This window comes from Lipophrys pholis, assembly GCF_963383615.2.
Source record: "Lipophrys pholis genome assembly, chromosome: 8".
In the NCBI taxonomy this organism is placed as follows: Eukaryota; Metazoa; Chordata; class Actinopteri; order Blenniiformes; family Blenniidae; genus Lipophrys; species Lipophrys pholis.
The window spans coordinates 8,707,796-8,731,154 of NC_137630.1; the positions used below are offsets into that span (position 1 = coordinate 8,707,796).

The following is a 23,359-nucleotide window of genomic DNA, read 5'->3' on the forward strand; positions in this document are numbered from 1 at the left end:
AATGTGCGGTAAAAAAAAAAATATAAAAGCAGAAAGAAAGTGCTTGTGAAAGCAATATGACCACTCATTTTCATTTGATTTGTATTTCTCATCCTTTCACATCTTACGAGATAAAGATTTTTTTATCACAAATGGGGATGTGAGGGAAAAAACAAATTGCATTTTAAGGTGAAAATAATCCAAACTATGCATAATGTTTTAATGACAGCCATTCAGTTCCCTCTTGAAGCTAAAATTAGTAACTCCAGTTCATTGTTAAATAGTATTTGGTGGAGGTTGAAACTTTTGTGGGGCTCACCACGATCTAAGTTGCACATCCCTGCATAATGTCATGGAAAGTCCCATATAGACAGCCCATTGTGTGTGTGTGTGTGTGTGTGTGTGTGTGTGTGTGTGTGTGTGTGTGTGTACTCACTTTGTTGACTCTTGTCTTTGTGTTTTAGCTGCTGCAGCTCCTGTTGTTTCTCATGGTGCTCCTGCTCTCGCCTCCTCTGCTCCATATTAAACTGTAACATAAAAAGAAACACAGGAAATGTAAATGACAGCGAAACCTGTCAAAAAAATCAAAGCGTGACAATGTTGCATATCATTACCCGGATTTGCTGGTGGAGTTGCTGTTGGGAGAAGGAGGTGCGGGGCTGTGCGGAGAACGGCGTGAGGAGCAGAGGCGGGTGCAGTGGGGTGAGGAGAGCCGTGTCCGAACCGGGGCGCATCCCCCGCTCTCCCACCCTGAGGTCCATGGGTAACAAGGCTGCGTGCGACACCGGCACCGCCACTGAAGAATCTGGAGAGAGAGAAGAGGCGTCGGAAGGTCAGAAACCCACTGAGGGAACCACTGCATTGGCTTCAGGGCCACAGGTGAGAGATACCTAGTAAAATATGCCTTGGTGACATTTAGAGGCTGTAGAGAAAAGGAAACTAAGCATCATTAAATCCCCCACATGGAGTTGCCGTACTCCATTGGCCTTTGAATATGCAAAGAAAACCGCAGTATCGTTTTGGGCTTTCAGCGAGTGAGGAGAGCCAATCCCGTCTGCTCAAGTGCTTCATCGAATCTCAACACAGAATCAAATAACTCATGTTGAAATAGATTGTTTCAATTAGCTTCATTTGCATTGACGTGCAGGTCTCATCGTCTCTGACATGAAACCTTCACTGCACTCACATAAACAATGTTTTCATGTGAAAAACGGAAAACTTTGTTGCATTTTGGTGTTTGTTTTTTTACACCATGACGGAGCTCGAGGCCACTGGAAACGCAACCTTTCGAAAACGCTCCGGCTCTGTCTTCCTGTAAACGGGGAAAAACTCAACTTTTCGGAAATGCTGATACAGCACATGCGCTCCACAGTTGTACTAAGTTGCAGATTGTAAGTGTGGGAATAGGTGGTGGAAACAAGCTCGTTTTATTTGAGTCCAACTAAGACCTTTAGAGTCTCTATGTCATCTTTGAGCCACTTGTACTTATTCAAAACCAACGGCCGTGCACCAGTGTCGCACAAGGTATTGCTCACTTGCTACACACACACACACACACACACACACACACACACACACACACACACACACACACACACACACACACACACACACACACACACACACACACACACACACACACACACACACACACACACACATTTCCATGCTCTCTGCATGCTATTGGGGTTATTTGCATTGCACGGCTGAGTCAATGGGAACGATTGCCTCATCCGACACTAAAAACAGTCTCCAGGAAGGGAACAGCTTGGGAAAAGTCTGGGGATGGTTTCTGTCTAACACAGACGCACGCACGCACGCACGCACGCACGCACGCACGCACGCACGCACGCACGCACGCACGCACGCACGCACGCACACACAGGTGCACCAGACACACTCACGCAGTCGCCTCTGCACACCGACTGACAGCAAACACAGAAACCCAGCTGTAGACTGTAAATGCATCAAACCACACATGATCGTGAACACACACTTGCGGGTGACACTGCAGAGAGTGACACACATTTACCTTCAGATGTGTGTACATATATTTACCCAGACACTTAAATAAACCCTCCACACATCACAACCTTCACAAACATCCACAGCACGTGCAGTGTCAACACATTCATGCGCTCACACACACAGCTGCGCACACAGGAGCACACGCCCATTGCACAAACCTGCCTCAGACCAACCAACTTCAGATACACGCAGAGCCGGGCCTTGAAATAATTTCACGTGACATCATCTTTGTGCTGCGGCGCTTGCAGTAAATGTCACTCAGCGACTCTTGGCCCGGTGCCAACGGCACCACGGGAAATGGGTGAAAGGCCAGAAGAGCTGAGCGAAGAGACTTTCACAGACACCAGCGTCTTGGTTTGGGTTGATGTGACATCGCTGTGTGTGAACAGTGTCAGTGCTGCTCCTCCATATTAGGAGGTACGAACGCGGAGAGACGGACCGAATGCCGACCGTGGCTGGAATAACAGGAATCGCTCGGCAAACACACACTGCTTGTGCACAAACTGTATATATTCTCTGTAATGACAGCATGGAATAATGTAGTTATTATTCTGAGGATAAGGGGAGCATAGCATGATCATACAAGGAAACAAAGACAGCTGCAGTGCACAGCAACACACAAACAAATACACACATGTGCACAGAGTGTATAAACAGCAAAAACACGTTCTGCGTAATTTTATAGTGTTTCATAACTTGTTGAGAACAATGAGATATGACTCATTTATTTATGGTGTTATTAACAATTTCAGTTAAAAATAGAGCTCAAATTGTCTGTGTTTCAACATTACAAACACAGAACCAAGAGAAAGCCGATATCGACCAATAACAAATTATCAGTATCTGAAGATTCACGAGAGTTAGTTTTAATTTTCTACACAATACAAAATTAACTCTGAGGTGGACTTTTAACTTTGAGGATTTTGAAACGGATCAAAGAGTGAGTTAAAAATGCAAGATAGTTTTAAACTGAAGGAGCACTCCACTGTCAGGCTGAGTCTCCTACCCGAGACATAAAGTTTAGTTTGGTGTCCTGCAGCCGAACATGAAACTGAACAGGCCTAATCTCTTTGGACGCCAGGCAACGGTGCCGTCCAGTGAGTGGTTACATGAACTCTTGTATAATTGTAAAAATGAAAACCCACTCAGCCAGTATGACTTTAAGTATAGAAAAAAGGTTTTTTTCCTTTGAACTTCTTCCACTGGATTAAATCCTCAAATAGAACAACACCAGAGTCCGGCTGTTTAAGTTTGCATCAACATTCGTATTGTGTTTCAGGTCATTACTTTTACGTGTTGCACTCAGAAAAAAGAACATATCTGCACATTTTGAATTTGACATTCATTTTGAAATATGTTTGATTAACATGAGCATATTGAGTTTCTCTTTGTTAAATGGTTCATTGTGATACATGTTGTCCAGATAACATGATTAAAAGAGATTCAATCTACTTAATCTGAATAGATGGAAATGTGTGACATGACTAAGTTAAATTAACTCAACAAATAATTGTTTTGAGTGTAGGGGCCGACACATCATCAGTTTTACAGGACCGATGAAGTAAATCTCACAGCTGCTGTGTGTGTGTGTGTTGTGTGTGTGTTGTGTGTGTGTTGTGTGTGTGTTGTGTGTGTTGTGTGTTGTGTGCATCAGGATCTCACAGCGAAACACGTTTCTAAGTTGAATTTAATGACGCCACACAACCAGCTCCTGTTCAAACAAAGCTGGTAAAACTAAACCGAAGGGTTTACTTTGTGCAAGTGTGTTTATGTGATTATGAGCAAGTGTGGGAGTGTCAGTGTGTCATTATGGAAATCACCACGGGTGCAGTACGATACCTCTGGCCTGTCGGTGGAAACCGTTGGGAATGTGCTGATTTATCAGCCAGATTAGACACATGATCTCCACATAGATAATACACATGTGTGAGACTGACGGAGAGTCCATTCTGCCCCCCCCCCCGGCCTTTAAGGTAATCCCTTTACCACCGATTCCTCCCCCTGTCTATTCTTTTATTTGGAATTTTGAGCACAGCTTAGTCAGGACTGGTTTTACAGGTATGGCAAGGATGCACAAAAGGTTTCTCTCTTTCAGCAAGTACAAGTGGAGGTTGAAAGAGTGAGAAATGAAAACAGAAACAGCTGCTAATTCTGACTGGAGAGAAAAAGCAAGAAATACCAAAAAAGAACCAGATTTAAACATGCAGATCAAGTGTTTTTTTTCTTTTCCCCTGCGCACTGACAGACGACACAGTGCCACAAGTGACACAAGACACACTCTGGACAAAGTCAACAATCGCCTCCGCTTCGGGTCTAGTCACACATCCAAATATAGCTACAGAATTACACTACACCTTTAAGAGGCAACAACTGCTCTCAGGGTCTGAAAGTTGTTATTACTTCAGGCACAAAAGGAAGGCTGCGATGTAAATGAGATCCCTCAAAATGGGGAAAAATATGGTTTAAGACCATAATTAGAGGCAGAAAAACCCCCTGGAGCTCTGGGAAGGCTCGCATGTATGTTATAATCTCTACGTGTGTTGAGCAGATTCTCTGCATGGTATGTGCATGCTGACCTCGTTATGTAATGAGATTAGCATGATGTGTTTAGTGGGGTTTAATGCAAGTATGAATGCACAATCAGTGTGTGTGTGTGTGTGTGTGTGTGTGTGTGTGTGTGTGTGTGTGTGTCTCTAAAAATTGCTGATCCAGGTTTGCAGATTGACCATCTGGGTTCGTGTGGAGAAAACAAATGCAGCGTCTGGGCTGCACATTTATCAGACTTTACCTAAGCGCACAGATTAGCCTGATTTTAACCTTTTAATTTCCAGATTGACTGAATCTAACGTGATATTCAGGGCTCTGGAATTGTGGGAAAATGTTCAAGGAGGGAGTAATTCTGCTCACTTGATGATGTATTGTTTTCTCTGTATGTGTGGAAAAGTCAAAGTAACTATAATTCCACTCAAATGCTGATGATTCAATTATAATTTAACTGTTCGTGAAGTTTCTCCCCAAAAGTGAACAACAGGAATTGTTTTACCAAACACTGGTTACATACTTAACATGTTAGTTAAACTTCATATGACTGTAATTAGATTATGCTCATGATGTTTTTTTCTGTATCTGGTCATTCTTTGCCACAGTATTTTCAATAATAATGAGACGTTCATGTTAGAAATGTATGATATGCAGTTGAATCTTGTACTGCAGAATAAATAGTCTTGAAGTGTAAATATCAGTCTGGTTTGTGGTAACAGGTTAGTAATGAGAAAAAAACTGAACTATAACAATAGATATTTCAAGGTCGCATGCAAGTCAAGACTTTATTTGAAAATATATATACTGGAAAATGTATTTCCTGATAAATTACTAAAGAGCGGAAGGCTCCATCCAGGTTACTTTGAGAAAAACACCTCAATTATCAAATACCAGAGTCTACAGTTACTACTTTTCACTTCCTTCTCAGCAAACCAAAAATCTGAACTTTATGCTGAAAGTGCATTTTAGGTCTTCCTCTCTGTTAGCTCAAGAGCACCCAACATTATGGCAGCAAACTCTGTCAACAGGAAACCCTGTAAACGTCCCCCAAAGAGGAATCCGTGGCACTCTGACTGTATTTACCTAGAAATGTTCTCTTCATTCACATTCATTGTTTGAAACATTCAGCTTGTCAGCTGAACTTATCTCGAAATGTCAAATGTTGTTTTTGGGATTTGGAGGCGGGAAAAGCCTTTTCACAGGGGTGCAAGTTAAAGGCTTCCACTTTGAAAGAGAAAGCGATGTAGGTGGGTTCTTATATATAAACCTGCAACCAGAGTAGTCCAGGGTATACGCAGATATACGTTGTAGTGATTTGATTGGTTTAAATCTGTGTTTACTGCGTAGCATGAGGGCCGACGAGCCAATCAGGCGCAGAGCAGGGTGGGTCATGACGAGGCAACTATTGCTACCTGATACATTACATCGAACTTATGCGACAATGAGTAAATACTACGGATGGATTTTCACGAAACAGATTAGTCCTAAATGCCACTGTTTGAAAAAACAAACAAACCGTGATACCTTTCACACAATTCTAACTCCACTTGTTCCCCGAACCTTCAACAAGAAGGATATTATGATGAACCGATGTCATCTGACTTTGACACTATTTTGAGGATCTGTCGCATAGTTGACGCTTTTTGTTTAGCGTTAGAGTCACGCTTTGGCACTTTTGTGGTTTTTGGTGTAGCCAAGAAAAAGTAAAAAAAAAAAAGAAAAAAAGACCCACTTCTTTTAAAGTTGGTGTTCAAAAGTAAACTGGAGGAAGGTCCAGCATGGTGCGGCACATTAGTACAAACAATGATTTATTGATGTTGTGACAGCTTCCTGAGCAGTTCAATGACTTGTACATGAACCTACACGCTGCAGTGGCATCAGGGTGTATGATGCTGAAACGAGCGAGACCGAAGGTCACTAACAGCTGGACCGCGGTCCGAGTCCGGACCGGGACCCTGTCCCATGTGGACCCGGAGCTACCGACAGCCAAAACAGAGGGTTATGATTTATAACCTGATGGGGCACTTCTTTTTAAACTGACGCAGCGTCTGCAGTCTTTACGGTAATGGTTTGGTAGATGAGGAAACGCACAGACAGATGTGAGAGTTAATGTTGTAAACGAGATGGTGAAAGTTTGAGAAAAAGACAAGGGGGGGGGATTACAAATGAGATGGATGCATTTGTTTAAAAAACAGAGACCAAAGGTTGACAGTACATTTAATCAAGAATGTAGAGTCTTTCCTGTTCATACTTCCCACTGGCAGCACTAAACCTGTGTGTCTCACATGCTCAGAAACTGTCACAGAGAATCAATAGTCTAAGAGCCCTGTATGACCAGTCCACCAGGACCCTGACCCAAGCGTTTACTGCCCCACCACGTGCTGGAGAGTATTCCCTCTGAGGTACTTGGATTTTCAGCAGTGCAGCAACAGGTTGTGTCTTCTTTTGTTGACTTTAAGCTGAATGTAAACTTCAGCAACCCTTTTGACAGCTTCAGCTTTAGACAGCAGCTCATCATGTTCATTCAGATGTATTTCTCATCACAGATGTCGGGGGGTAAATGCTGGGCTTATAAAGATGTAAATGTTTGATCTGACCCTTAGAGAACTGACCCTTCCACATTCTGGTTCCAAATAGTCCCCGAGCCACTTGGCCAGGTTTGAGAACATCTTGATCATGCTGGGCTACACACACAACTGTGAGGCAGCCTTCATCACAATGAACAGACTCAAAACTAAATATCATTGCAGGCTCACCAATGAGCACCTCCACCTGAGTCTCAGAATTCCCCCGACTCCACTGAAGCCCCGGTTTAAAATTGAGGCGGCGATCGGACCTTAACTTGCGGGCGGAGGGATTTAGTGCAGCAGGTTGGCTCGGCTTGTGGGCAGGCACGCACACACACATGCACACAGCGGCCTGGAAAGCATTATTGCTAAATTTATTTCAAAACCAAAACAAATGTGTTCCATAAGGACGTATTGAACCGCGCAGAGCCGTTGTATCCCTACTTAGAACTGTTGGTCGTTCAGGATGTTTCTTATGTGCAATTCAGAGCAAACAACAACAACATGATAATAATGATGGTTATGATTATTAATATTATTATATATTTATAAAAATTAGGGGCAGTGTTGGGTAGAGGCAATAAAAGCAGACTTGGGATCAGAATATCACAAGTTCGAATCCCACAGTGGACGGGTCACCACTGGCTGCAAAGTGGCTGCAAACCACATCCTAGAAAGAGGATCTGTAAAAGCAGAAAAAGGAATTTTCCGAAGGGGATTAGAGTAATGATAAGTTTAATGTACTCATGGGTTAAGACATAATTTAGAGCTAAGAAATTAGTTATTGTTACGTTGTGTGTGTGTGTGTGTGTGTGTGTGTGTGTGTGTGTGTGTGTGTTTGACAGTAACAGAGGAAGGTTGATGTATAATGCAGCATGGGTCTGGTTTCCTAAGTCCTCACTGAGTTTCCATAAACATCCAGTACTGTCTGTTAGGTCACACACACACACACGCACACACACACACACACACACACACACACACACACACACACACACACACACACACACACACACACACACACACACACACACACACACACACACACACACACACACACACACACACACACACACACACACACACACACACACACACACACACACACACACACTGTAGCAGCACAGCTGAGGTCCTCCGAATCAGAAACACAGTTGACAGTTAGTTAATGCAGGTCATAAAAAACAGCCAGTCTCTCCCTTTCATCCCCGACATGATCATCACAGTTTGTCACACCAGCACAGCACGCCCCCGAGTTTGAGACGTCCCGGTTCGCCTCCCGTTCGCAACGTCTGAGCATCTGCAGAAACTCCGGTGAATGCACACGCGAGGACGAAAAGACAAATAAAGTTGAAGGCACATACCCGTGTTTGTCTTGTAAATATCCGGCTTATGAAAAACCCCAGTAGCACTTCTGCCTCAGCCAGCTCACAGCAGGATCTATAATTAGACAGAGAGCTCCACTCCCCTCCAGTCATCTTTTACTGTCAGCCACATCCTCTTTTTTCTTTAACTCCTTCTCTTTCTTCTCTCTCTCTCTCTCTCTCTCTCTGTCGTTGATTCTGTCAAACTGTTGATTTCACACAGTAACTGTTGCTTGCAGAATCCTGTAAGAAAAGTCTTCCTACTGTGTTTCCAACTTAGTTTGAACGCTGCCAGCAATTCAAGTCAAAATGGAAGAAATGCTCAAAATAAACAACCAAAAAATCCAAATCAGTGCTTTTACGTGCAGAATGACAGATGATGAATGATTTGAAAGACCATCTGATCCCGGAAAACTCCACCGGAGGCACCTGAAGGCGCCACGGGACTCCACTGCTCCACGAGCTGAGCAGATTTTTAATTTTTTTTTAAATGTCACGCTTTGGCTTGTCATGACAACTCTCGCCACTCTTGGCATCTTTACAGTCCATCCCATAAACAACAGGGATCGCAGCCATAGCAACGGGGGCGGTGTAAGCAGGCAGGAAGCTGAGTCTATAAAAACACAACAATGAGACAACCGGGGTGGCTTCCTGTTTAAGAGCTCAGTTTAGACTCCCATTTCCTCCCTTCTCCTCCAAACTACCCGTGATGTGACGTGACTGCCGCAGTGCCCATGAGCCCTATAGGTCTCCCCATGAAAAACACGCCACAGCGTGGCCGCTCTGACTACTTTTTTTTCTCCTCAAACACGTCCTAATGACTGTTCCTATACCTATTGGTGAATGCTGAGTGCTCTGACATCCATTAACCACTCTGATTAATGACTAACACTGGCCCCGAAGGCAACACGCTAATGTAATGAACACACGCTTGCTTACAAAAACATCCATTATAGGAACATGGAAAACTACTAAGTCAACTATTGACAACCCAGTCTGGAGCGGTTGCATCTATTTCAGTTGTTTGGGGGGCTTTGCAGAAGTATATTTGTTTATTTGGAATTTTGTATACTTCATTAAAGCCTCTTGAGGAAATTACTTCCCCACATTTGAGCCATTCTGTTTCTAGGAGCGCTGGGCTGCCACAGTCGGAGGCTCAGGAGAGCTGATGGGGGTCAAAGTCCACTTAAATGTAGTTTTTATCGACACTAGACTGTCTTTTTACACACTTTCAGCAAGAAAGAGTTTCTCTAATTGTTTTCTAATAAGATTTACTTACAAAATACACTTAAAGTTCTGCCATCTTAATATTCTGGATCTCAGAAGAAAGACCTTGAAACAGGGATTGCATGTTCTCCCTGCGTATGTGTGTATGTGTATGTGTATGTGTGTGTGTGTGTGTGTGTGTGTGTGTGTGTGTGTGTGTGTGTGTGTGTGTGTGTGTGTGTGTGTGTGTGTGTGTGTGTGTGTGTGTGTGTGTGTGTGTGTGTGTGTATGTATGGGTGGATGTATGGATATTCTCCAAACACACTTTGGGAACACTGAATGTAGCATGTAGTATATACACTGAGAGACCGCCAGGATTTCTACAAAAACAACAACAACCGTGCAAGAATGCACACTGATATTATTCTGTGGCACCACTTTCACCATTAAATTGGACAGATGTTGAACTAATCTCACAACCAGTCTCATTTGCATTAAATAAGCCAAAAGTTGCCAACTTGGGGTCATCGTATTTTGAAGGCCTCGCCTTTTTTGCTGTTCGTGAGAATGGGTGTGTAAATTAGTGTTTGGCTTCACTGTAATGTTTTTGGAAATGAATCAGAAATGGGGCAAAGCCTTCCTTTGAAGCAATCTTTTGAATCTGTTGGGAAACACTATATTGTAAGGTTCTTTTAGAGAAAAAAAATATTTACCCCAAAATGTCTCCATTAATTAAAAATAAATAAATCACAACTCAATTCATAAATTGTGAATGATTTGTTTACTAAAGACAGCACAACTCTTGAAAAATCCCAAAGGTTGAACTGGTAACAAGCTGCAAAGTCTGTAATGAGATTTTAAAGAATTGTTAGAGACGTTTAAATTTATTTTATGCCAATATTTTACATCGACTGGCCATGTTGTGCCATTTCTGTTGACTGCTTTCAGGGATTTCCCTCTTTGGATCGTCTTTTTGGTTTATTTGCTGTCAGGTTCAGTGTGTAGAAAGTGTGCACCTGATTATCAAGTGTAGTAACCAGGAGCTCCAGCTATTGTGTTCATTATTCCTAATGCTGCTTCAGTGGGTAACTCAATACACCACCTGGTGGTGTGAACTCGCATTGCACGACTAGATAGGCTTTGGTAAGTTAGCAACTTTAGTGATTTTGGCAAATCAACAAAAATCACTAAAAAACCATGACTTGTTTTGTTGTTGTCAACTGAACTTGCACTGATTTTTATCCATATCGTACCTTCAAAGATACATTTATAACCCACATTCAAAACTAAACACAGTTGTCAATAAAGTATAAACATTTACTAATTTTTTTCTTTCTTAACCACATTTCTCTATTTGTTATATTTTATACTAATGACCTGACATTATTTCTGCGACATGTTAAATGGTTTATTTTTTTCTCTTAGAAAACTCATCTAGTTTTTTTTCACTACATTTCAATACTCAATCATACTCTTTTTTTATGTTTCTATTCTTGTCTTGTCTTCACTGTTTTTCCGTCCTCACTTCTTGTGTCTCATTACCACCTTGTCAATCAACACTGAAGCACTTTGTGCTGGAATAACCTGCATGACGGGTGCAGCGCAGAAGATGTTTGAGTAACTGAAGAGAACATTCACGCCTATTATTTGTTGGCCCTGTACTTACTTTTTGCACATGACTGATCTTTTCATCTCGAACGATTAGAGACAATTACACGTCTTACTTTTTGCATGTGATCTATATTAATAGATTCTGATTTGGAGACGACACACTCAACAATTAAGTTTGATTGCGTTGATTTATTTATTTTTTGTCACCTAATTGTATTCCTCATTTAAAAACACATCAAACATACTGGCTAATAATTATAAACACAATTTTTTGCAAGATAGTAAGTTGATTTCGCTCCATTTAGCCCGATAAGCTTCTTTATGAGTTTACCAAAACTGAAATATCATCAGAATAAACACTATTAATACAGATAATCCCTAATTAGAAGACTTCCTTTCATCCAAGCATCTGTTCCATTGCTTTCTGTTGGAAGAGCCATTTGTTTCCTCATGTCTGCCCAACGACCGTGACTATTGTAATAAACTCCTGATTACAGCTGACTCCTTTAATAACTGAAAACAATGATGTGTTCATCTGGAATCTGTACAAGTCATCACTTCCTCTGAAGTATTTTCCAAGAAAAGGCTTACTGGAGATTTCTCCTTAAGAACTGATTCACTTTAATACCCATCAGTGCTTAGTGTAGAGGAAAATAGGGATTATTAAGCAAGCAAAGCATAAAGGTGTAGGATGTGAGGGTGTACTCAGTCCAAAAAAAAAACTACAGGGTTGCTAAATAAGACTTGTGCAACACAGGATCTCTATGAATAGTTTGATACTGACAGTTGGGATCACATGCTCTTTACTCTGGGAGACCTCGGTGCCTCAAAAGAAGGGGCAAAACAAAGATTTGCTATCAGCACATGCAGACTCTTCACACTTCAACGTGATGTAAATATTAACAAGAATCAGTTTGGCAAGTTCAACAGAAATGAATGAAAGATTTTTAGACAAAAGACTTGTGAAAATAGTGAAAGAATAACGAAGCGACACCAGGTTAAACGTGCAATCAACAGGACAAACACGAAAACATTACTGATTGCAGTCCATAGGTACATTGTAAATTTACAATATATTGTGCTCGTCAGGAAAACTGCTGAGGTGGAGCGTAATAAAACAGTTTAATTGAGAGTCTGATTCTTCTTTTACAAGAAAACATTTTAATCTGACTTCTGAAGAAAAGAATAAATCATCTATCTTGTCTTTGTAACCACGTGGTGTTAAACCTGAGGTCTGGAAACTTTATGGTGGATTAAAGTTGCAACAAGTTGTAAAAATGAGATTTGAGCACGTCGAAGAAAGACACCATGAGACTTTTGTTAAGGCCCCGTTTTCACAAAAACATTTGAAGTGAAAACACGTCGTCTTTGAATTTTCGTTTGAGAAACGTGTCGCAGTTACACAGTTTTGAAATTGCTGTTTGTTTACACAGGAATGGCAGAAACGCGGAAAAAAATGTAGTTCACATGCCGGGCCATGAGATGGCACTGTTGGTTGTTTTTGTAATGAAACCACACACACATGCAAGTACCCGGACATTCGTATGGACAGACGATGAAGTTGGATTGCTGTTACGGTGACTCTCATCTATAAAACTACTGAGTCTCATGAGAAAAATCGACTGGGAGTCATGTTGTTATCATCCATCCACTCCATCAACTGTTCACTGGGGTTGTGCAAGAGCAAGTTTTCAAAAAGTTTTGGAAAAGATGGATTCTGAGCATTTTCCCAAAAATTGCATTTTACCCCGTTTCCATGGAGACGGAGTTGGAGCATTTTTTTTTTTTGAAGTTCAACCATTTTCAAAAAGTTGAGTTTGCAGTGGCTCCGAGCACCGTCGTTGTCGAAACCTCCAGACAAAACACAACAAAAGTTTTCCGCTTTCAATTGAAAACGTAAATGGGGCCTTATTTTGAAGGCCAAAAGTGTCTTAAAGTGTTTGGCTTCACTATGATCAATCTGGCACTTGGGGGATAAAAGGCTGCGGACGTCTGATCTAATCCAGGCCATGTAGTTTCTTCTTTCCTCTCACTCACTCACTCCTCCTGCTTCTTATGGGTGACCCCTCTCCAGAGAAAACACCAAGTGAGGACAGCGCCTCCAGCATCCACGTGTCTCGGGATGACTTCTTCATGTGAGAAGACTTTTAAGACACGGATTGATTTGGCACTCTCGTGACGTGCAGGCAAAATAAAAATCCACTCGCACTTTTAAAATCATCAGTCACGTGTAGTTCGCTCAGTACATGAGTAAGTAATTCATAGAACCTTCCCCTCACTTCACACTCGGCTTGCTGATTGCGTCTGAATGTCTTTGGACAGCCGCTGTTAAGTCGTCTCAGCGAGGCTAAAGTGGAATTAACATTATCATGTGTTTTGTGGCATGGTGACTTATTTCCTTTGAGGGTTTTTTTAACCACTATATTTGAACAAATTTCTTGCTGCTGCTGGGAAAAAGTGACCGAGGGGTAGTGTTGCAAAACGCAAATTTCCACGTTAATATTTCCTAATTTTCAGCAAATAAATGCATCGATGCCATTGACCGAGCGAACATGCAGTGAAGTATGGAGTGTAAAAAGGCTGCAGGAACGTTTCACTTAATTGCTGCAGTGAAACTCCAGCGCTGAACAGACAAAATCTCCCAAATATTCTCCAGTGCGGTGACGTCAAAGTTCACTTCTGGTAGATGCTAAGGCATCGCATCAGCACGCTGAACTGCACGACTTGAGTCAAAAAAACTCTATTAAACTCTAAAGTAGCCCTCCAAAATACGATTAAAATGCATTATGATCGACATATCAGCATATCGCAAAACACTGAGGTAAGTGCAGTGAATGACGTTTCCATTCATGCACCGCAAACTCAAGCTGATGACGTAATGAGAAAATCACAAATTATCACATTTAGTTTGCAAACATTTTTACACGTCCACATCTCAGCGCACAAAGACGTTAACGTCATCTACTCTTGAATGATTTATCGTAAATAATATTGTTCTCACGATACTTAACATTATCGCACAATGATTCGCCGCCCTGCTCTGCAGCTATGGGGGTGAATTCCTCGGAAGGTAAATATTAATTTGCCATGTTAATATGTGGAAGCTACGTCGAATAGAAAAGACGGGACAATTTATTGATTCCGGTTGCGTCCAGTTCTGGTGGTTGGGTGTGACGTTGGCTGGGTCAGAACGACGTGTCCTGTTGTCTGAGTGGTGTCATGACTGCTGCTAACAGATCTGTGCTGCGCTTTGCAACCAACCTATGAGCACGAGGCCTCACTCGGACTCGGTTTGGCCGCTGGACTTGTAACAGGCAGGCAGACGCCATGCAGAGTATTTCTCATTAAACTTGTTGGGGAGCAGGAGTGTCAGTACCACAATTCACAGGCTTTCATGCGGGAGTCGCAGAGACAGTTCACCCAAAAACATAAGAGCCCCAAAAGAAAAGCCATTTTCTTTAAACACATGGGTGTACCTGCAACAAATCTAAAGGTGAGCCACCTCTCTTTTCATAGACTTTGAAACGTGCCGCACTGCAGAAGACTTGATCTTATTTCAGTCACCATATTGTGCAGAAAAGATCTTGATTTTCTAACCAGCCTGTGGTCACCCAGTCATGACTAACTAAAGCAGTTCCCTTTCACAAGTGAGGCAATAAACAACCAGTATAATGACAAACGTGATGGACAATTAACTGATTACTGCACGAAACACTTCCACTACTGTGTCGAAGCGACACTGCAAGTGGAAATAGTCCAAGTCGTTGTTATTTTGCCGTTTGTTGCTGCACAACAATGCTCTCCCTCCCAGAGTGTTTCTGAAAGACGCCTCTCTCTGTGGGGGACATGCCACTTTGCTAAAATGCACAGCATTGCACGCGCAATACTTCTTCAGTCGTTCTTCTGCAGTTGTGCAAGTACGACGACAACAATAAGAACGGCGGATCGAACAAAGTGCACATTTACTACGCATTTCCCGCATGCACCACACACCCAGAGGGTCAATGCAACGAAGAAAGATTGATGTGTTTTCTGTCTGCATGTGCAGGTATTAAATAAAGGAAAACGGATAAACTAGTGGCCTGACATGCAAACTACATCGTTATTATAAATGGGGGAAAAAAAAAGAAATTCCAGTCGATTGTGTAAACGAGGCCTAGAAGCACAGTAACTCCTGTCATAACAAGTAACTAAAAATCCCCAATCAATTACTAACTATAAAACAGGTATCGCGAATGAATGAATGCACTGGAGCACACCTGAACAACGTTACTACAGGTTTCTACTTTGGTCTCCAGGAGATTTACGGACGCCGTTGTGGAATAGTAAAAGAAGAATCCAAGTCATTACATCCTGTTGCGCTTCAGCTGAACAGGTGCTTTCAGATTCCACCTCGTCAATAATCCATCCAGTCACATAAGTGACACACAAACCCAAATACAGGCGCTACATAAACAACCGCTGTGCCCCTGTCATCTTCTGTTCCACTCGGCGCTGCAATTCGCCCGGAGCTGGAAACTTCAGAGCGGCTCATTCATTATGTGAATACCTCCGTCTGTCAGGAAGGAGGCTCCAGGTGTTCAGTCCTGACTGGCGAACGGCGGTCGAGTCTCACCGTTCAGGAGCAGAGTCCCGTCTCACATCAGCCCTTTGCGATCCCTGCTGTGGTTTCACTCCTTTAGAGAAATCTCCCGGCGTGGTGAAAAGCGACGCCTTGTATTTCTGGCGTGTTTGAAGTATAAACTGAGGAAGAAACTGACTGCTGAGTGTCAGCGACAAATTGGATCTCAGCTGGCCAGCACAACAACTTTTTAGAGGAGTCACTATGTGTTGTTTGCTTCAGGTGATTTTACAATGTTGGACTTTCATAATAAAAGTGTCAACAGTGTGACTTCTGTGAACGCTCTGTTTGGTCCAGGTCTACACTCTGTAACTGATTCCCTTATATGATCATCTGATCACGTCAACACAGCGTATGAAAGGCAGGAGGAGGAAAACAAAAGATGAGACTGGTGTCAAATTACACCGAGGCTTGCTGATCATCACACTTATTTGTTTGGGGGCTGAATAAAGTACCAGGATATCATAAATAAAATAGTTGTTTTTTTTCACCATTAGTTGACGAAATTATGAAAAAGTGCACCGAGAGTGATAAAATTCTCAAAACAATACATGAGCTTCTTTTCATTGTGTAAAAACGTAACATCTCTTGTTCTCAAAAAAGTTCAAGTTAGTTTAACACCAACACTATCTGCAAAACATATATCATCATTATGAGTCCAGTGAGTAATTGTCTGAGTATTTCATCAGGCCGAAACTTGGAAACAGTGTCTCAGAAACAGTTTGTACTCATCAACATAGAATTCTGCAGATGCTGCCTGAACCTGAATGAATAATTTCGTCACATTTTTATGATTGACCAATTATTAGTGGAATACCCTCACAGCTTGCTGCAGGCAAATCTGGTCCAATGAGCACAGGCGGAGGGCCATTGGTACCTCATCGAACTGAAAATGTTGTCACCGACATTGTTTAATGCAAAGACGGGACCAACAGCCCAAGCCATGGTGTGTGTAGTTCAACAATGGTTAAAAACAATTTGAAAAAAAAAATCTGTCAAAGATCAAATTAAAGTAGAAAAAATAAAAATAGAAAAAAAAAAAAAAAAATAGATGGGCCGTGCAGGTATAAAGAAAGTTTTTTGCTTGAATGTTTGACTATGAACTGAAGAAATATGCTTTATCCAACCAAAACGAGAACCTGGAAACAGTTGTGAGTTTTTGTGGCGTTGCTGAAATGCAGAATGGGGCCCTCGATGAGAGCGTTTCCTGCCCTGTGTTATACTTTACGGGAGTTCAGAGGTCGTGATTGGCAGCAGACATCCTGCTGCTCGGAGGTCTTTGTGCCGTGACGCGGCATCGCCGTCAGTGTCCAATCACTCGCAGCGTTTCATTTATCAGGAATGTGACAGGAACCAGTATTTTGGAAATGCCTTTCAGCAAATCAGTGATGCAACACAGCAGAGTTCGTCGCACAAGGCAGATCCTACGTTTACAATCATTAAAAGGAGCGAAGAACATCCATTTTTGCTTCAACTTATTGGTGAGTTAACTGCACTACACTTCTCATTTGGTCAGATTTGTATTGAAACTCCAGTTCCGCTGTGAATCAAACACAAGATAAAGCCAGTCAACGACAGCAACCTCAAAAGGCTTTCCCTCGTTTATGTAATCCGACACCCGTCACACACACTCGGAGTAGATATCATGTCCATACTTACAATTACACACAAAGAAAAGGTGTATTTACAAATTTGATTACAATACACCAAGAGGGAAACGCATCGTTTTGCGTTTTTTTGTTTTAGGAAAAAAAAAAAAACACGTTTTGAAAATAATAGAAACGCTGAAAACATTCTTGTTAGCATTCCAGGCCACAAGATGGCACTGTTGATTAAAAAAACAAAATTGTAATGAAACCACACACGTGCGCACAGAGAAAAAAAACACAATAAACAACGCCGAGTACATAGACATTCGTATGGACAGACGACCAAGTTGGATTGTTATTCCGAGTGATTCTCGACTATAAAACTACAAAGTACCGGGAGAATATTAACTGGGAGTCATGACATTCCACATTGCGCGTCCGCAGACGGATTTGACTTCCATTCATACGACATTTCGGGGTTCACGTCAGGACCACAGCGTAATGCAACAATACCAAAAATATTTCCACTTCTGGTGGCCGACGTTATAAGATTTCACTCCAGGAGTTCTGAGCCAAGTGACTTTTTTTAAATTCTAAATTGGGATTTGGATTGGGATTTCCTCACGCAAGCACTCCGTGGGCGTCCATTGTTGTTGTTGTTTGTCGCTCTGGCGCTGACGTGGTAGGTGCCGCTGAAAATGCAACTTTTTGAAGCCAAGGTGGAACTTTTGGCCCCGAGAGACAGCGAACAGCAACCTCATTGAATTCTGCCTGCAAATCTCAGAGCATCTCAGCAGAGCAACATTTTTTTTTTCTTCTTTTTTTTTCTGCTCGCTTGTTTTCAAAGCGACGTCTCGTTGCACTGCTTGACTCCGTGACCGGTTCACATGGAGATTTTGGGGAGTGAAAGCAACGCGTGGAGGTGGCTGACGGCCAAATCCGCAAACGGGGGGAACGAGCTCCGGTTTCCCTCCGTGGTTTCAGAACATCGACGATCAGGGATTTGCTAACAGCGCTCCCACATCTGCATCATTCTCACGCCAACTTCATCTTATGATGAATTTAAAAAATGTAAAAAAATTTTTTTTTTTTACATTTAAATATAAGTGTTTTCTCTTTATTTCTCCTGTTCTTTCCCTGGTAAAAGTTAACATGTTCCAGGAAAGGCAGCTTCATGAATATGCGTCGTCACACTCGCCTGTCTGCACCAACAACAAAAGAAGAAGACATTAACATTCCTGCACATGCTCCCAAAAACACACACACGGAGTCATGAACAAATCCAAATCCATTGGGGAAACATGTCCATGCGCAAATGTAGGACTCCAAATTCGTCTCGTTTCTACTTCCAGCAGCACAAATATTTACAGTGATGCTTCATTGATGTTTTCTTTTGTTTTTTTTAACTGAAAACAAGCTGCTTCTCCACGTCTGAACATTTTACTTGTGTGTAAAAAGTGCTGCTGCTCATTCTGCCAGTGGTGATCTGGTTAATAAGGACCAATAAAGACCACAAACTGCCAGCAGCAGCTGGTCATATACTTTAATTTCCTGGTGTTACGTTTGGTAACTGTGCTTCTCTTCCTCACTTTATCACACTCGTAGATGTGAATCCTCCCCCTCCATCCATTCACCAGATTAGACATAATCCATCAGTTTGCACACACAGAGTGCACACACCTCGAAGGCTTGATAAAATAAACACAGATTGCTTCTGCAGGGGTCTTTCTATTGACCTGACCCAGCGGGTCCCACCTGACGGGTCCTCCATCTTGCTGACGGGGAAGAATAAAGCTTTGTTTACACGACAACATTTTCAAGTGAAAACTGAAAACTTTCGTTGAGTTGAGTGTCTGTTTACATGACAACGGTGCTCAGAGCCACTGAAAACACAACTTTAAAAAAAACAACAACACTCCAACTCTGTCTCCATGGTAACGGGGGGAAATAAGATTTTTCTGAAATGCTGAAACCTCAAATTTAATTCGACTGCAACCTTGACCCCAATACCACACACCCACACACACACACACACACACACACACACACACACACACTAAATAAACATGTATTGTGTTGTTGTTCTCCTCCTCCACTACTTACAAGTTGTTGAAATCAGCCTGAAGCTGTAAACGTCAGTGGAGACAGTTCATCTCACACACACACACACACACACACACACACACACACACACACACACACACACACACACACACACACACACACACACACACACACACACACACACACACACACACACACACACACACACACGTTCAGATGTGAAGTCAAGAGTCCATCGAGATGAGAGGAGCTCCTGTTACATCTGCGCCCACAACAAGCCATCTGATATGAGGTCAGCCTCAGTCACCTCGATGATCCGGGATGAATGCGAGCCGAATCGTCCCTCCGGGCTGCGCTCCGGGCCAGACAATATCAAAATACAGCGAGGAGTCTGGTTCAGGAGTGGAGCCAGACCGACACACGTGGTTAACGCTGGCCTTTGACAGATGCAGTCGAATCACTAAAGAAGTGCTTTGACTCGGATTCTCATGTTTGTTCTCTCCTTTCCTACCATTGTCTGACAATCGCGTAGGGTTCGGTTGAAGCTATATTATATTCACTTTGACTGTTGCACTGACTGTCTCTCGCTTCAAATATCATTGTAAACTTAACAATAACAAAAAAGGTTCTATTCTATTCTATCATTCTTTTTAGGCCCCAAAAAACAAACCTACAGACCCCAGGTCAGGAACCGTTTGATTAAGTCATCTCAAATAACTGCGATTTACATAATCTAGGGTCAGATTCTTAAACAGTTTTTCATCTATTGATTTTATTGACATTTTTCTAATTTCTTAAAGTGGATTTGAAACAAAGCAGCTGTATGAAAAGCCAGCGAAGTTTCTTTAAATTCACCTAAACTGGCTTTATTTCCATGTTGGTGAAGAGCAGCTCCACCTTCACCACTTTAATTTACACAAAGAGCAGGCTGGCTCAATTAAAATAAAACTACTGCTGGTATAGTTGCATTAACTTTTTTAAATCTTTTTTGATTTCAAATAGTTAATTAGTCATGAGAATCCGCTCCTCATACATTACTGCTTCCTGTGGCTACATGCTACATCTGCACACGAGCCACAATGGAAAAGAACAAGGATTATGTAATATTAAATGGAAAATTATCATTTAGGAAGTTACCGGTACTTTGGAAAGTTAGATGTGTGCTTTGCAAAGTCGAATTTATAGTCAAAATGGAAATTTTTGTCAAAAGATTCACAATAAGTACAACTTCCTTGCAACGAATTGGGGATTTTTAATCACCAATTCAAAATGTTCTGCTATTAATTGGGATAAATTGATGTCAGACTGGTTAATTATCATTTTTTTTAACACGTAGGGTGTAATTTCCTTGTATTTTTCAAATAATCATAATGCCTGAATTTATTTCTATTTTAGAGAAGTTATGTTTTCTTCCCAAGCTCGTGACATACTCCAGCCACCGAGCCCTTCTGACTGTTCATCTGCGTAACTTCGCCACTAAAAGTGCAACCGGCGCACATAAAAAGACAAAAACAACATCAAAGCGTGGAAGGAGCAGGAAGAGAAGGCGTCTGTTTAATGTGACGTCTGACGGGGAGAAGTGCTGACCACATGAAAGTGAACCAGATAACACCGGGGAGAGTCGAGCAGCAGCACATTCCCCCACCAGTTCTTACAATTCACACCATGGAAAATGAGCGAAAATGCCGACTTTCAAGTAAATGTGAAATACTTTGCTTGACTAAAGAAGTTATCTTTTTGACAAAAAGTTTTTTTTTTTTTCGTGTTTTTAAAGTCCAGCTCCTCCAGCTTGCTCTCACAGTCTAAAGTCACGGCGACAGAGCCCAAGCGTTATTGGAAATCTGTGTTTTCAGAGGCTCCTTAGCACCGCTGTCGTGTAAAGGAACACCCGAAATGTTTCGCGTTTTCCCTTGAAATCGCTGCTGTGTAAACGGGCTCATAGCAAATCGCCTGTGAAATGCACACCAACTGAAAGTGCAATCTCTTTGCATGAGTGTGTGATTGAGCATGTGTGTTTGCTCTTGCTCCTTCTCTAATGAGCCACTAAAACAGCTTGAAGGAATTGGAAAAATTACTTTGGAAATATTCATTATCAACAGTGTCAATCTGCATTTGTGCAGAGCTTTGAGCCCACGCTCTGATCGTAAATTCATCCAACACTTGCCCCCGTCACACTTTTTAAACATTTTTTTTTTTAGATCTGAAGCTTCTGGTCTGGAGCCGTGGGTGGGACTGGGGGTGAAAATTGAAGGCTTTCCCCTCCCAAATACCGCAGGAATAAAGCCTCAGAAATGTAACGGCAGTGAATTTCAGCTGGAATCGTGCGTGCGCTCGTGAGTGTGAGAAACCGAGAGCGAGGAGGGAGCCCCCACCCCCCCGACTCCCCCCACCCCCGTAGAGGGGGCTCACCGGCTGCGGCTGAGGGGCAATAACAGAGCTGTTACCCAGGCTGACCACAGTGAGAAGCCTTCAGCTCAAAGGTTAATATAACATGAATTGATTTGACACACTAATAAAATGTTAAGGACGGCGCTACCTCACACTTATACACTGTTTCTATGCTCCATTCACGCTCACAACTAACAAAAAACACAACAGCACACACACACACACACACACACACACACACACACACACACACACACACACACACACACACACACGGTCCTGCAGGGCCCCTTGGAGAGTATTATATAACCTTACCCCCTGACATATCAAGTGATTTCATGCACCTAGAGGAGGGACAATTGAGCCATTTGTTCAGCCTGGTCAAAAATAGCCTCCTCCTTCAATGCCGTCTACTATTACTACCGTTACTACCGCGGCGACGGGACAGCTTGTGTCTGCGCCTCGGCTTGGCTCTAATGAGCCGCACACTTCAAAAGCACCATAATACATGTGCAGGGGTCAATACCATAATACATCAGTTCACTAAAATACAGTAGCAGTACAACTAGTCCAGTATACTGTGATGTTTTATTTTAGATTCAAGCTGAAGAATCTAAAAAACTCAGGAGATACATTCATCTCGGTGGGATCATGAGTGCACCGGACTGGTAAAACGCAAGCAAAAACCATAGCTACACGTTTCTAAGTCAAGTCCAAAAGTCTGAACTTCAGCTTTGTTTTAGTGCAGAGTTTAAAATGTTGAACATTTTAAAGAATGATAAGTGCAATCGCAACGTTAAAAACCATATTTGACAACCCGTCCTAATGTAACATTCAGTGAAATATCCCAACAACTACATGATAAGATTGCAGTCATTGTGGTAATATGGTATTTTCTTTTTTAGTAAACAGTGGCTACTTCAGTAGAAATATAGTTACGAGATTAAGGCCCCATGTACACGACAACGTTTCAAGTGAAAACGCATTATTTTTGCATTTTCGCTTCAGAAAGGTTTTTCGAAAAGACAACATTGAACATGATGATGTTAGCATGCCGGACCGTCGGACCGTTTTCAAAAAGTTGCACTTTTCAGATGTCAGTCTTGTGTAACATCTGCTACTATTTAAACCCATTTTCTTTGTAGCTTTTAAACTTTGCACTGTCCTCCTGCGTGAATTGAGAACTGTTTTCTCGTAAATGCTAGCTTCAGCGAACTTATTAAAATCACTTTTATCTATAAAGAAATGCTTGTTAAGAACAATCAAAACTATGCGGGAAAAAAAAAAAAGCAGAAGAAACAACAATATGATGCCACTTAGAAAACATCCGGGGAGTTCCTGTCTTGTAATAACAATATGATGGCCGTAATAAGTCGTTTTAGAGACTAGTTCAGTCCAACA

The 23,359-nt window shown here is 42.0% G+C and overlaps 1 protein-coding gene across 3 annotated transcripts in view; it reads right to left on the reverse strand.

Moving 5' to 3' along the window:
* The window catches only part of hdac7a (histone deacetylase 7a), a 74,561-nt gene that overhangs the window by 26,057 nt on the left and 25,145 nt on the right, over positions 1-23,359 (reverse strand). For 2 of the 3 annotated variants that reach the window (XM_080469790.1, XM_080469792.1), the window contains exons 3-4: positions 594-784; positions 416-506 (exon numbers count right to left, since the gene is read on the reverse strand). In XM_080469790.1, coding sequence (XP_080325916.1) covers positions 416-506; positions 594-784 — 282 coding nt within the window. Of the gene's footprint in view, positions 1-415; positions 507-593; positions 785-8,479; positions 8,504-23,359 lie in introns of those variants that run through there. The other variant, XM_080469791.1, reaches the window with a different exon arrangement.